Source organism: Triticum urartu, chromosome 4A, assembly GCF_056163025.1.
Source record: "Triticum urartu cultivar PI428250 chromosome 4A, HENAU_Tu73, whole genome shotgun sequence".
NCBI lineage: Eukaryota > Viridiplantae > Streptophyta > Magnoliopsida > Poales > Poaceae > Triticum > Triticum urartu.
This window is the reverse complement of record NC_141876.1, coordinates 251,062,665-251,079,081: the sequence shown is the minus strand read 5'-3', so window position 1 is coordinate 251,079,081 and position 16,417 is coordinate 251,062,665. Positions and strand designations below refer to the sequence as shown.

The 16,417-nt window shown below is 50.7% G+C and overlaps 1 protein-coding gene across 1 annotated transcript; it reads right to left on the bottom strand.

Annotated features, from left to right (window-relative positions):
* Positions 1-1,407: 1,407 nt before the first annotated feature.
* LOC147975516 (uncharacterized) lies at positions 1,408-1,854 on the bottom strand. The gene has a single exon (XM_087520466.1). The coding sequence runs from the start codon at positions 1,852-1,854 to the stop codon at positions 1,408-1,410; it is 447 nt and encodes a 148-aa protein (XP_087376592.1).
* Between the last annotated feature and the right edge of the window lie 14,563 nt (positions 1,855-16,417).

Genomic DNA, 16,417 nt, shown 5'->3' with positions numbered 1-16,417 from the left:
GATGATATGGGTATTACAAAAGTTGATCTACCACGAGATCGGGGAGGCTAAACCCTAGAAGCTAGCCTATGGTATGATTGTATGTTGTCCTACGGACTAAAACCCTCTGGTTTATATAGACACCGGAACGGGCTAGGGTTACACAAGGTCGGTTACAAAGGAGGAGATATACATATCTGTATTGCCTAGCTTGCCTTCCACGCTAAGTAGAGTCCCATCCGGACACGAGACGAAGTCTTCAATCTTGTATCTTCATAGTCTAACAGTCCGGCCAAAGGATATAGTCCGACTGTCCGGAGACCCCCTAATCTAGTGCTCCCTCAGGGAGCCAACCGGCTTGGACGGAACATCCGAAACAAGGTATGACGTACCGCAGAACAAAGGAAATGGGCCATCTATTCGACTGCGTACAGTCAAAACGGGGTCTTGTTCATCGGGAAGGATCTGTCGTACCGTAAAATGGAGGAAACGGACTTGTGTTCGACCGCGTACGGTCAAAACGGGGTCCTATTAATAGGAAGGGGTGTGGCGTACTGCAAAACGGAGGAAATAGACTTGTGCTGGAGCGTTACGGTCGAAACGGAGGTCCTGTTCATCGGGAGGGGTGTGGAGTATCGCAAAACAGGACTCCATGGGCTACTGTTCATCTCCACCATGGACCTCCTCCTGCCTCCACGGGCTACCGTTCATCCAACCCTCCACCGGCTACTGTTCAACCAGCCCTCCACGGGGTCATCCTGTTCATCCAGCCCTCCACGGGGTCATGCTCATCCACCCCAACCGGCCCAGACAGGGTCCTATTCATCCAGCGGCAACGGCCTCTACAACCATGGGGTCCTGTTCATCAAACCCCCCGCCAAGAACTGTTCATCAAGAGGCAGCTTCGATCGACTTCTGTTAGCAGTAGTAGCGAAGGAATCACTCGGGTTCAGTTAAGAACAAGGGATCAATCGGTGTTCAGTAATGTAGCTAGTGCAATCTCTCGGGTTCAGTTTGAGCCCGACGCCTCGCTCCGGGTTCAGTTACAGTGCTATGCCACACACACGCGCGCGCGTACGTCTACAAGAGAAACGCGCAAACCTCGGTGCATCGCTCAGCCCCGACCACCCACCGTAACCCCCGATATTTTCCTCGCCCTCGCTTCTACCATGATTTTTTCCATCATGGACGGCCCAACGAATGTCATGAAGCTGCGTCTCCGGCCTGCCCAGGATGAAAAGCCCATTTTCTATCATGATTTTTTGTCATAGAATTAGGAGCCCACCACATCTATGATGATACCAAGTTTTGTCACAATTATCTTCACAGAAGTGTTATAAGCATGACATAATTTTTTTTCGTTCAGCCCAAAATGTCACATATGTGTATTTTTTGTAGTGATCCCCCCTCCTTGAGTGATGGCTTCCCTCAAGCCAACATGGGGTAGCGATCAAAGAGGTACTTGGCGTCCTCCCAGGTGGTGTCGAGGACGCATGGGTCGGACCAGCCCACGAGCATCTGTTCGCGTCGCCCTTGTGGAGTCTGTCGCCAGCGCGTGTCCATGATCTCGACAGGGTGTAGGGGCTCGTCCGTCGGCACCGGCAACTCTATTTTTACTAGAGTGGTAGAGGAGATGGCACAACTGAGTTGAGATCCCAAGAAGACTGGGTGGACCTTGGCGCCGTCTAGAAGCTGCAGTTCATATGCAACAGGGTTGACAATACCGATGATCTTGAAGGGCCCGAAGTAGCGGGACGTGAGCTTGTGGTTGGTGCGGTGAGCCACCGTTGTCTGGACATAGGGTTGCTTGACAAAGACCACGTCGCCCACAGCAAAGGTGCGCTCAGACCACTTCTTGTCAGCTTGCTTCTTCATGATGTCGCAAGCTCGATGCAGGTGCTCTGTGATACGTCCATTTTGCATCATGTTTTCCTACTGTTATTTATAATGTTTTTATGCATAATAATGCTTTATGGAGTAATTCTAATGCCTTTTCTATCATAATATGCAAGGTTTACACAAAGAGGGAGAATGCCAGCAGTTGGAATTCTGGACCTGAAAAAGCTGCGTCAGAGTTACCTATTCTGCACATTTCCAAATGAGCTGAAAATTTACGGAGAATTTTTTGGAATATATGAAGAATATTGGAGCAAATAACTACTAGAGGGGGCCCACCAGGTGGGCACACCCCACCTGGGCGCGCAAGGGAGCCTAGGTGCCCCCTTGTGGGTTGTGTCGTCCTCGGCCCACCTCTGATGCCCTTCTTCTGCTATGTAAGTCATTTTGACCTCGAAAAAAATAAGGCGGGTACTTTTGGGATGATTCGCCGCCGTCTCGAGGCGGAACTTGGGCAGGAGCACTTTTGCCCTCTGATGGAGCGATTCCACCGGTGAACTTCCCTCCCGGAGGGGGAAATCGATGTCACCATCGTCACCAACAACTCTCCCATATTGGGGAGGGTAATCTCCATCAACATCTTCAACAACGCCATCTCCTCTCAAACACTAGTTCATATCTTGTGTTCAATATTTGTACCGGAACCTTAGATTGGTGCTTGTGGGTGACTCGTAGTGTTGATTACATCTTGTAGTTTATTGCTATATGGTTTATCTGGTGGAAGATTATATGTTCAGATCCATTATGCTATTTAATACCCCTTTGATCTTGAACAAGATTATCATTCGTGAGTAGTTACTTTTGTTGTTGAGGTCTCGGGAGAAATCTTGTTGCAAGTAATCATGTGAACTTGATATGTGTTCAATACTTCTATGATATGTATGTTGTGATTCCCTAAGTGGTGTCATGTGAACGTCGACTACATGGCACTTCACCATATTTGGCCATAAGGGAATGTATTTTGGAGTAGTTATTAGATGATGGGGCTAGAGTGACAGAAGCTTAAACCCTAGTTTATGCGCTATTTCGTAAGGGACCGATTTGGATCCAAATGTTTAATGCCATGGTTAGGTTCTATCTTAATACTTTTCTCGTAGTTGCGGATGCTTGCAAGGGGGTGAATCACAAGTACGAGGTTTGTTCAAGTAAGAAAAAACATAAGCACCGGTCCAACCACATATCAAATTATCAAAGTAGCAAACACAAATCAAACCAACATGATGAAAGTGACTAGATGAAATTCCCGTGTTCCCTCAAGAACACTTTGCTTATTATAAAAGACTGTTTTGGCATGTCCTTTGCCACAAAAGGATTGGGCTACCTTGCTACATTTTTTTACCATTACCGTTACTTTCTCATTACAAACTATCTTTCTATCAAACTACTCGTTACTTATAATTTCTGTGCTTGCAGAGATTACCTTGCTAAAAACCACTTGTCATTTCCTTCTGCTCCTCGTTGGGTTCTACATTCTTACTTATCAAAATGAATATGATTGATCCCCTATACTTTTGGGTCATCAAGGCTCCTTTTTGGTGCCGTTGCCGGGGATTGAAGCGCTCTTGGTAAGTGGAAATTGATAAGGAAAACCTATTACTATGTGCTAAAATTTATTGTCACTTGTTACTAGAGAGAACCATCCTTTGATGGTTTTGTTCGGGGTATCTTCACCTTGACCCAAACCATAATTTGTTGCCCCTCAACCTACTACACCTATTGAAAATATTTGTTATGAAATTCCTTCAGCTTTGTGTCGTGGCGGAGCACGATCACCTATGGGGCCATTGGCGTATTGTTGTTCGGCAAGGGGGAAGGGCACATCGCACAAAGAGCGGATGCCGTCGAGTAGCACGACAGTGGTGACGCGGGATGTTTTTACCGAGGTTCGGGCAACTGCGAAGCGTAAAACCCTACTCCTGATTTGGGTGGATTGATGGAGAGACCATGGAGAACGCGCAGCGCTCAGGCCTGGCAGGGTCGCCACGGGGAGAGCAGCTACACGCGTATGAGTGTACAAGGGTTCGAATCCTCTCTAAGGTTGCTAGGGCCCACCTTTTAAAAGTAAAGGGGTTACCACAATGGCGAAACAGTCATTATCCTATGATTAGATAGCCAACAGTGCTATCATACCTAACTTTGCAAAAAGGACAAGGTGTACTAAATGCACCGCTTACTGTCACGTCGTAGACATAGCCCGACAAGCCTTGTCGCACCGTTTTAGTCATCTCTTCGCCTACCTGATTAAAACACCTCTGGACGGGTGTCATATAGAGATAATTTCCCTCCAAATGGCCGCCACATGCCAAAAAAAGCACTTAGCTACCTGGGGGCTCGACACCGCATCGATGGATGACTTGTGTTGTGATGTGGTAGAGAGGTGCTATCTTGGAGTCTTGGAGGGGAAAGTGGACTGCCAGCGACCCCAGCAACCCATGCCGGGGGAGTATTGGGACTTATCTTTGGGGTGGCCTCGACCTGACCAGGCTCGGCTGCCTACCAAGGGAGGTTTTTCCTTAGTGATATCGTGCTTCTTCGGTTTGTCATGGTCTTCTTGATCCGCCCTTTGATTTCTCAAAGAGCTACCTCTCTCTGGCTTGGTCTTGTCTTGTCACTGCAATCTTGCCTCTCTACCTGTGTATAGTCTGGGCAACACATGCCAAGGTTTGTTGCACTACAGAAGCCCCCGGGCCTGGCCCGAACATGATGCCGAGTATCGTTGGGGTAGGCCCCATTAGGTACTGTCAGATTCGGGACTCCGCACCCTGAAAACTCATCGATCCCTGGGGTGCGTGCGAAGAACTCAAGGGTGCATGTGGAACTCAGCCTCCCCAGCCTGCCAACTCGTTGATCTCATGTCCTAGCTCGATGAACTGAGGAAGAAAGGGAGAAGGCAGAGTACCCAGGTTCGGGCCACCTCATGGTGTAATACGCTACTCCTGCTTTGTGGTGGATTTGCCTCCAGGTGGGCTGAGGATAAACTGGTACAAGGGAAGAACAACCTCAGGAGCTATGTTCTTGTGCTTGTGTGAGCCAGTGAGGGTGTGGGTGATCTCTCTCCCCTATGGTGGTGGCTAGGCTATACTTATAATGGCCTTGGTTCTCTTCCCAAAATGAAGGCGGAAAGGGTGTAACGCCCCAAGACCGGAGCTTCAGATGCCTTCCATGTTTCCGAGTGTTGTTGGGTGATTTCGTTTTGGTTCGTTGCATCATGTGCATTGCATCATGTCATCATATCAGCATGTCATAAGTCCTTTTGCATCTCAACTAAATAAGTTGTATGGATCTTTGATCCATTTAAATCGAGGGATTTCACATGGTGGTTTCTCTTTAAAACATACCCTCCCAATATTTAGGGAGCTATTATGATGTATTCCATATCCGCAACCCACTTGCATGTTAAATCCTTGACCTTTCCTTCTTCCGGTTCTTGGCTCTCAAACTTTATCGATAATTCTTTTGTCCCATTTACCGAGGCTCTTCCTAAATTCCTAACATTTTTTGGACTCTTCATTACCTTGAACTTATTCAAACCATTTGAATTAAATTCAAATGGATTTGAATTTAGATCGTTTAACTTTGGCCTTTTTCTATTTCTTGGAACAAGCACATTTTGCGAGTCCGGGAATATAGTCCGTGCACCCAAGTGCTTCCTCTAACCTTTTCTTTTCTCTCCTTCCTTTCTTTGCTTTTATTTTTCTGCTGGATTAAAAAAATAAGAGAGGAGAGAGGAGCCCAACAACCCAGTAGGCCTCCTGGGTTTTTTTTGTTATTTTTCCTCTCCCACCTTATTGGCCCAAGGCCCAGCCGCCGGCCTCCCTAGTCCTCTAGGCCCAGCCGGGCTCCCGAACCCTAGGCCTATCTCTCTCGTTCCCCTCCTCCTTGACTCCTTGCTCACGCCGCCAGGAAGGAGCGCCCGCACCCGAAGCCATCTCCCTCGATCCCATCTTCCCTCCCTCGATACCTCTCCCTTCCCTCGTTTCCTCAGCGCCGCCAGGGGCCTTAGCTCGTTCCCTTTCCCCTCGTCTCAATCTTCTCCTCCCTCCGTGCGCTGTCAAGATGGTCGACAGAGAGGAACGTGCCCCGTGCACCTCTGCCATGGCTTTTCTTCGCCACCCACCGTCGTCGGCGACCTCCAGGAGGGGCACCCCACGCGTGACCTCGAGCCTCTCCTCCGTCCCTCTGCGCCACCCCCCTTGCAGCGCCCATCTCCTCGAGCTGCTTCATCGCCAGCGTTCCCTCGTTGCCCGGTCGCCGGACCTCACCGGTGCCGTCCATCCCCGCCACTGGCCTGTTGCCAGGCATCTCCACCGGTGCCGTCCATCCCCGCCACCTGGGTATGCCCCTGCCTCGACTCGGTTCTCATAGGAAACGCCGTCCAGCGGCCGGATCAACTCCTCCCTCTGTGCCCTGCATCCCGGAGCCGGCCGCCTCAAGCCCTCGTCCGCGTCTGTGCCCTGCTTCGCGACGAACAGCAGCAGAAACTCTAGCACCGATGACCTTCGATCCCGCGAGCTCCCGAGGCATCAACCTCCCTTCCTCGAGATCCGGTGATGCCGGCCACCGAGAACCGCTGCTCTGCCATCGTCTCCTTGTTGCTGCCCACCGAGGTCCTTGTGTTGCTTCGTTTCGGACCATCAAGTACGGCAAGATCAACTACATGGACGCCAAGTACCACGACACCGAAGACCCGGACTTCACCAAAAACCAGTACTCGGTGACCCTTCAGATGCGCCAAGTTCGTCTACACAAAAACGCCAAGTACCCCTCATGTTGGCAAGACCCGCAAGTCGGACCCCAAACGATCGACGTCTCATGGACCGTGTACAACTACTGTTGCCCTGAGGACGTTGGATTCGTTAAGTACCTCTCCGAAAACGAAACGTATACCACTACCGCTGCAAGAATCAAGACCGACAAGTCTGAAGATGCAAGTACCACTCCGGACCATGTACGATGACCGTCGCCGAAGACCCATGTAACACGTCGCGAGAAACGCCTACTTCCCTCTATGAACTCGTTCCGCCCGAAACGCATGCTTCGAAGGTATACCACCGAGATGAAGCCCGTGGATGAATGTTTGCGATGTATCAGTTGGACCGTGTGTTGATCTGTGTCCGAGTTGTTCGTTGCACGAAGCCCCTCTTTTGCCTTGCCACTTTCATGTGGGAACCGGGAATCCGGGAGCACCCCATCTTCTTGCATGACACACTCGCACCCACTTCCTTTTGCACCGATATCCCCGTGGGCTACCGGATAACCGATATGTTTCCGTGGCATCATTTTCGGATTCGTCACCGTGGCACCCTTTCGTTCCACCACGATGACAAATGCTCTCATCACGCTCATGTCAACTTTTAATAAAAATTGCTTAACTTGCACATGTCATCCGCATCATGTTAATAACATTTAAAATGTTTAAAATTGTTGTTGCACCAAATTACTAATGCATATGGGGATTTACCAGATTCGTTGTTTGTTATATCCGGCCCCATTTAAATTGCTTAGATTGTGTAGTTTACTTATGCCCCACCTCTTGCCATGTTTAAACAACATTTAATATTGTTGAGTACCTAACCGAGAGAGAACTAAATAACTTGAATGTGGTGTTTCGTCAATATGCAACGGAGTTGCATGTTGAGCTCCACTAAATTTGTAGGATTGTTTGTGCATTTTGCCATGCCATGCTTCATTAAATCGGACATGCATCATATTTGTTGTGCATCATGCCATGTTGTTGCAGTGGTTGTTTACTATGTTGTGTGCTTCTTTCTGGTGTTGCTTCTTCGGTTGGATCTGGTAACGTCGTGTTGTGAGGATTCGTTCGACTACGTCTGTTTGTCTTCTTCATGGACTCGTTCTTCTTCCTTGCGGGATTTCAGGCAAGATGACCATACCCTCGAAATCACTTCTATCTTTGCTTGCTAGATGCTCGCTCTTTTGCCAAGCTTCTAACCCACCTTGTCCTAGCATACCGTTGTTTGGCTATGTTACCGCTTTGCTCAGCCCCTCTTATAGCGTTGTTAGTTGAAGGTGAAGATTGAAGTTTGTTCCTTGTTGGAACATGAATATTTTATTGGGATATCACCATATCTCTTATTTAATTAATGCATCTATATACTTGGTAAAGGGTGGAAGGCTCGGCTTTATGCCTAGTGTTTTGTTCCACTCTTGCCTCCCTAGTTTCCGTCATATCTGTGTTATGCTCCCGGATTTTGCGTTCCTTACGTGGTTGGGTTATAATGGGAACCCCTTGACAGTTCGCCTTGAATAAAACTCCTCCAGCAAGGCCCAACATTGGTTTTACCATTTGCCACCTAGCCTTTTCTTTCCCTTGGGTCGGCCGGCTCAAGGGTCATTTTTATTTAAACCCCCCGGGCCAGTGCTCCTCTGAGTGTTGGTCCAACATGTCAGCTGCCGGTGGCCACCAGGGGAAACTCTGGGCTGGCCTACCGGAACCTTGGACAATCCGGTGTGCCCTGAGAAAGAGATATGTGCAGCTCCTATCAGGATTTGTCGGCACATTCGGGTGGCTTTGCGGGTCTTGTTTTACCATTGTCGAAATGTCTTGTAATCGGGATTCCGAGTCTGATCGGGTCGTCCTGGGAGAAGGAATATCCTTTGTTGATCGTGAGAGCTTGTGATGGGCTAAGTTGGGACTCCCCTACAGGGTTTTGAACTTTCGAAAGTCGTGCCCGCGGTTATGGGCAGATGGGAATTTGTTAATGTCCGGTTGTAGAAAACCTGAAGTTGCCCTTAATTAAAATACATAAACCGCGTGTGTAACCGTGATGGTCTCTTTCTGGTGGTGTCCGGGAAGTGAATACGGTGTTGGAGTAATGTTTGACGTAGGTTGTTCTAGGATCACTTCTTGATCATAGTTGTCCGACCGTGCTTTTGCCTTCTCTTCTCTCTCTCATTTGCGTATGTTAGCCACCATATATGCTAGTCGCTTGCTGCAGCTCCACCTCATACCTTTTACCTTACCCACAATCTTAAATAGTCTTGACCACAAGGGTGTGAGATTGCTGAGTCCCCGTGACTCACAAATACTTCCAAAAACCAGTTTGTAGGTGCCGATGTTCCGAGCAGGTGACGCAACCAAGTTCAAGGAGGAGCTCGATGAAGATCTTGTCCTTTGTGTTGTTTCGTTCTAGTTGATCAGTAGTGGAGCCCAGTTGGGACAATCGGGGATCTGGGTAGCATTTGGGGTAGTCTTCTTTTATTTTGGTTCCGTAGTCGGACCTTGATTGTATCTGGTTGATGTAATGCTTTATTCATGCATTTGTGTGAAGTGGCGATTGTAAGCCAACTATGTATTTTTTCCTTATTGTATTACATGGGTTGTTTGTGAAGATTACCTCACTTGTGACATTGCTTTCAATGCGGTTATGCCTCTAAGTCGTGCTTCGACACATGGGAGATATAGCCGCATCGAGGGTGTTACAAGTTGGTATTAGAGCCGACCCTCGCGGTTACACGGATGTTTGCGGACAGGTGCGCGGTCCTGTTGTTCATGATGTTTGTGACCTGTCGTGGCACCCGACATGGCACATGTACCGGACTAGATGCACAGACATATGTGCCAAGAGGGAACGTTCCTGTGTCCCGATGAGGACGTCGGTTCCTCTGAGTGGGGGTGTATGTGATGGCCTGGCTTATTAGGGATGATAGACTACTCATATCAATAAGGAATTCCTTCTTTTCTGGGAGCCAATTCGGACAGAACTCCAAAGTTAAGCGTGCTCAGCTTGGAGTAGTGTCAGGATGGGTGACCGACCGAGAAGTTGCTCCTGGGTGCGCACGAGTGAGGACAAAGTGCGGAGAAAAGACTAGTATTGATCTGTGGGGCCATTCTAGATCCCGCCAGGAGTAACGACCACCGGCGGGTGTGTCCGGGGCGCTACAAAGGGATCCCACAACATCCAAATTCGAAGGGAGACTACTAGTACATCTTATCCTGATGAAAGATGGTCTGCGCCTGCAAAGCTTCTGGTCGTGACGTCATGGTGGGCTCGGTGATGGCCTCTGTCCTGCCGCCCTATCGGTCTTGGTCCTATAGCATGGAAATGGAAACCTTTGATTGATTCCTTGGGACTTCGTGCCTGTGCTTGCCTCTTTAGCACAAAAGAGGAAACCTACTGCACTACGCTCGCTGGTGCCCGCCTGGCCTTGGTTGTCATGGCTTGCATCATCTGCACCTCACGAGGTGAGGGCTCGGTGATGGCCTCTGTCCTACCGCCCTATCGGTCTTGGTCCTATAGCATGGAAATGGAAACCTTTGATTGATTCCTTGGGACTTCGTGCCTGTGCTTGCCTCTTTAGCACAAAAGAGGAAACCTACTGCACTACGCCCGCTGGCGCCCGCCTGGCCTTGGTTGTCATGGCTTGCGTCATCTGCACCTCACGAGGTGAGGGCTCGCATGGAAATCTCCACTCCTCAGGAGCCAACCTAAGGAGGCCACTCCTTCTGGAGGTATTGGCGTCGTCCGTCTCGCGAGGGTCTTGTGCTGCTGGTGGTGAAGATGGAACGTACCGGGCCGTCGATGGATCCACACCGTGGCCCACAGGTAGGCAAGTATGGGTAATCCGATTCCCAGAACACCGACAGTAGCCCCACAAGGTGTGCTCTGACTTGGCTTCGAGGTGAAGCCAAAAGGGCAAGGGCGGAGCACCGCGGGCCCCAACCGCATGCGGCCCTGGTGGACGAGTGGCGCTTGATGGGACGTGGGCGTCTCTACTTCACCATGCAGCCTCGGCAACCGTCTGACTTGACGGCTGCCTGTTGCGAGCGTGGCTCAACCACCATTGCCCGCTGCACCTGTTCTTCGCTTCTTCCTTTCCTGTGAGCTCTCCTCCCCTTCCAGATTCCGCGCCGACTCTGATCTACCTCCTTCGCCACGGCTCCGAGGCCGAAGAAGGGGGGAAGACTCGCATGCCCGCCGAATCTCCCCGAGCTCTGAGCCTGTGCTTGGCCAGTCGACGGTGATCAATCAGGAGGGATTGGACAAGGTCCGGCTGACCCTCGCCACCAATTCCAATGAGTGGAAGGCGATAGTGGCCTAGACTACCTCGTGGGCCTAGATCGATATGATGACCACCGAGATCCCCATCCACCTTCACGCCCTGCTGGCCGGCTTGGTCGCCCCCTTTCTCTAATTTATACAATGTCGTGCTTTCACATTATCATATCCATGCGCTGCATTTGGACCCAGGGTCCATTGTGCTCCTCGCCACTTTTGCCTTCCTGTGCGAGGCCATTGTGGGCATCGGCCCATCTGTGGCCTTGTTTCACCATTTCTTCTTGCTTCATCCGGTCGACAGCAAACAATGCTCGGGATGCGTGTCGTTTTGGGTGGTGAAGACTCTGGCTGACACTGGCATTGACTTCATGCTTCATCCATACACGACGGGATTCCAGGAGCAGTGGGTGTATGTGGACGCCGCTGCATATAGCCCCCTTCTCCAGCTTCCGCGGACGCCGGCGGAGCAGAGCTCCGGCTCGGGACACGCGAAGCTCGTCGACCGTCGGCTCGCACGCATCTGGTACAGGCGGGGGTGACGGCGCCGATGGTGGTGAGGGAGTTCGTCCGGCGGTGCATCGTCCCGCTTCAGCGCTACTCTCACCCAATGCGGGCCTTCGCCGGCCCCAGCAACCCCACGGGGCTTCAGGTGCCCTTGCTTCTCTGCAAGACGCTGCAGACGGTGCTCCAGCTCCTGACGGGCAACCAGGCGCCTACCGCAGTCCCAACAGACAAGTGCCTCTTGAATCAATGCTCGAACATGGAGGCCTTCGCGAAGCTGATGGCTTGCTTCGACATGTGGGGGCCGCACCCAGCGGGCCTTGCGGGGCCTCGCGAGAATCCCATCTTAGTGGGTCCTGTGCTTGCTGGTCCTGCGGTGTGCGCCCCAGATGCGGTTGCATGGTGGCGAACACCGCCAGGTACTCCTGGGGCGACCACTAGGGAGCAGATGCCGTCAGGTGCTCTTGAGATAACCGCTCTTGAAGTTCCAGCAAGCTCTCCTGAGGTAGCCGCCGGCGAGTAGGTGCGGACCGGTGCTCCTAAGGCGGCTGCCCTTGGGAGCTCTGGCAAGTGGTCCTGAAGCTCCGGCAAGCGCTCCTGAGGCGGCTTCCCCTGAAGCTCCGGCAAGCGCTCCTGAGGTGGCGGTACATAGCCCAGCCGCAAAGGGCCGCGCCCCGATCCTCAGCATGATTCGTCTGGACCTTGGGGCACTCGGCAAGAGGAAAAGGCTCTGGAGCAGCACTGGTGATGCCCCCGTCCCCGGAAACAGAGGAAGTACATAGACATAGATGAGTAAGTTCCTTATCTTTGTGGTTCTACGCGTGTTGCGTCCTTTCCTGACCCTTGTTCCTCAAGATCTCTTCGACTGCGGCGGCAAAACCTCTTGGGGAGCGACCTATGGAGGCCCTTGGTCCACTCACGTTTCCGAGCACCCCGCACCAAACACCTGCGTGAGGCGTGGGGCCATCCCGCGAGACGGATGCACAGCTGGGAGGCCATGAGCCTGTGCTCCTAGCATCCTTCCTTCTTGGTAACTCCTAGGGCGCAGGAGGCGTGCCGAGGGCTCCTCCACTGGTCCTCACTGGTGGCTGGGTGACACTAGCGTCGGCTTCATCTTCGAGCGGCGAGGTCACACCACCCAATGGCTCCGTCGAGGCCTGGGAAGCAACTGGGGGAGCACCGGGCGCCAGCCCTTTTCCGGAGACGAGTGGGCCGCTCCGCGCCTCTGCAGCAGCCCCCGGCGTGGAAGAAGGGCTTGGTCACACGCTGGTGCAGTGCCGTCTGCCATGACCTTTTCCGGGAAGCAATGGGCACGCTGATTCGGCTTGGATGGGAGCTTGTCAATGTCGACACCCGCCTCGAGGCGGAGGTCCTCCACTCGACGTGCGAGTGGCACGAGCTGAAGGTCACCATCAACCTCAGGCATCTGCAGCATGAGCGCGCCCACGCGGATGCTGCGGTATCCCCCGCCGCTTATCGTGAAGCTTGCGCCCACGCTTTAGAAGAGGCCAGGGCTGCCGACTTCTGTCGTCAGGCGGCCGAGGAGCGGGAGAAGGAGCTTCGAGCTTCAAACGCCGCCCTTGAGTGGCAGGTCCAGGCCCGCTGGGCCTCCTTGGCGGCACGGCCAAGCAAGGCCCCCTCTGATGAGAAGGAGGTCAAGGCGCACGAGGACGCACTGGCGCTTGAGGTCTTGGAGCACAACCTAGATCTCGAGCGCATGGAGGTGAGGGAGCGCCAGGCTGCCGCGGATGAGGACATCGTTGCCGCTCGGGGAGCCGAGATCCAGCAGGAGGTTGACCAAAGGGTGGAAAAGATTCGCATGGCTCTTCCCGACGAGCAACACCAGTAGTTAAGGCTCTTGGAGACCCTGTTCCAACAGTGGCAGGTCAAGCTTGAGGGCCAGACCATCGCCCTCAGGGCGAAGCTGGCCCCTGCGGAGCAACGAGAGAGGGCCTCTAAGGAGGCTCGGGCATCCGTCCAAGCCGACTTGGCTTCCACCCAAGCCGACTTGTCCTCGCTCCAGCAGCAGGTTGAGGGCGTCATGTCTCTTGTGGAGAAGGCCATAAACAAAACATACCATCGGCGTACAATGCAGCACGAGCATTCCTCGATGCTCAAGGACCTCAGGACCAAGGCCAACCAGGCCTTAGGCACCATTTGCGAAGAGAGCATCTCCCACCCGCACGAAGACGATGACGCCGGCCACCTCCACTTCTTCACTCAAGTCGTGGCGTATTTGGAAGACCGGGCCACGAGGGCTGGCTAGCTTGTCGTGGAGAGAAACCGGGGCCTCCTTGGGCATGAGTTCTCGCGCGTCTTTAGCCACCTCCTTAGCCTTGATCCTGACTTGGAGTCATCTTGGTAAACCAATACAGTAGTAAGGTGGGCAGTATAACAGCATGAAACAAACATATATATATGTAGTATGGTGACTGTACAGTCTATATTATTCTAGTTTATGTTGCCAAGTCAAGATAGAGACATTTCAAATCATATCTATTTAAGACAAAGCAGTGTAGACAGAATATAAGTGTGGGAAACTACATAGCAATAACAACACTTGTCATGTGCATGGAATGAGAACATAACTGTTTATTCAATCGAAAATGAAATCAACATAGAGCAAGTTACAACAGCAAACACGTTGAAGAAACAGCTTTAATAGATACATGTTGCACCATTGGAGTTTCAATTGCATCCTTCAAATTTGAAATTAGTTGGTATGAGTAAATACAGTGATGCAAGAGCAAAGGTGTATTAACCATAGCGAGGGAACCTGACCTGAGAACAATTCTTTTTCTGCTTTAAGCATTGACCTGGGGTTCGGATTGGTGGTCCTCGTGCTTTGGGCAGTGCAGTTGCCTTACTAACTACTCGTGTTTGAGTGCTCTGTGGTGGGGACGGTGCTATGTCAATTTGAACTAGGTTACTATCTGTTGCGGTTGGGGTTAGAAGGGGTGTAGTTGGTTCTCTATCGAACTAGGTAGGGGTACAATCTGCATGAGTCTGGGTTATGTGTGTTGGGGCTGGTTCTTGGGCAAGTACAACCGTGGTTCTATCTGCATCCACAGGTAGCGTGATCTTTTCTGAAGACCATGTTTTTACTCCCATAGATACTGCCATCACCCCATCCAATTCAAATGGATGACAAACAAGAAAATTAATTGAATGTACAGACATTGTAAGATAGACAGGTGCAATGCAAACTAGGGAAGATAGGCATACTCGTCACCTGCCTATGAATCCTCCTCTGAGGAGCTATCTCTATCCAACAAGATATCTGCTTTAGAAGGTACCATTGTCTGCTCTGAAGACCTTGTTCTCACTCCAGATTTCTCCATCACCAATTCAAATGGCTGATGCACAGGAAGAGCAGTTGAATATACAAATATTGTCAACAAATGCAATGATTAATACAAAAAAGGACGGGATGATATAATTCACATATATGACGCTTGGCTAAATAGCATGACATTGCATAATTCACATACATAATGCCTTGCAACAAGATATTGCATAATTGACATATATAATGTCTTCCAACAAGATGGCATTGCAAAATTCACATACATGGTAATTAGACACTAAACAAGTGGCATTCACACAAAGCATGTCTAAACAAGTGGCATTCATCAGATAGCATTGTCTGCTCTGAAGACCTTGTTTCCACTCCAGATTTTTCCATGACCGCGTCGAATGGCTGATGCACAGGAAGAGTGACTGAATGTACTAAAATTCTTGACAAATTTAATACGTAATAAAAAATGATGGCATTATATAATTCACATATAAGATGACTGGCTAACCAGCGTGGCATTGCAAAATTCACATATATGATGGCTGGATAAACAAGATGGCATTGCATGATTCACATATATGATAAACAAACTAAACAGATGGCATTCACACAAAGCATGTCTAAACAAAGCAGATGGCATATTTGATGTATAAAGTAAGCAATGCAAGGCACCATATGCTTGATATTACCAACATCAGGATGCCAAGTTAGAGCGAAGACCTTAGGGGGTAAATAAGAGTGGTCTTCTCCTTCTGAATCACCCTCAGAACAGTTATCTTCCTTGTGACGCCCGGGTAATTTGGCTACAGTAATCCCACGTTAATGATGCCACGTCACCTCGATTATTGTTGCTAATCTCGCGTTAGTTCGAAACCGGTTCGAATTCAAATTCAAAATCAAGCAAACAATAAAATATTTTCAAAAATTAAAACTAAAATGTTGGGGTGTTGCCAAATAATGCATAGGTAATTATTGTGGAGAAACCACAATTTTATAAAAGGATTAAGTGCACTAAAATATTTGAACAGCAGCAAAACATTAAACTAACTACCCTTTTCAATTTGATAAAATATTAAACTATTTGTTTTATTGCCAAAAACTTATAGGGCAGTGGCATACTTATTAAAACTAAATTAGGGACCAGTGGTGTAGTTTATAAAACCAAATTCAAAAGGAAACTAAAATAAAATAGTAAAGCAGAAATATAAAATAAAACATAAATAAATAAAGAGAAAGCACTCACCCCCCTCCCCGGGGCTCCGGCCCAGCAGGCCACCGGCCCAACTGGGCCACGACCCACCAGGCCGGCCCAACCGGCCACCCTCACTCCCCATATTCCCCATGCCCGTAACCCTAACCCCTCTCCCAGTCGCCCCACCTCCCCTACTCGCTCCACTCCTCCTCTGTCCCCCTCGCCGATCCAGATCGGATCGGGGGCGTTCGCCGCTGCCGCCCGGAATCCCCACCGGAGACGCCCCGCCACCCGCCATCGTCGGTGCCGCCTCCCCTTCTGCGTCACTCGTCCCCGACATCCTCCTCCTCAACCGCGGACCCCAAGCTCGACGCCGCCCCGAACCGCCATCACCGAGCGCCATTCGCCGGAGCTCCTCCGTCGTCGCCGGATCTCGCGTCCTCATCCTCCTCCACAAGCCATGTCGACCCCCTTCTCGGCAACGCTGTGAGCCGCCCCTCTTTCCTTCTTTTCCCACGTTCACCGCACCGC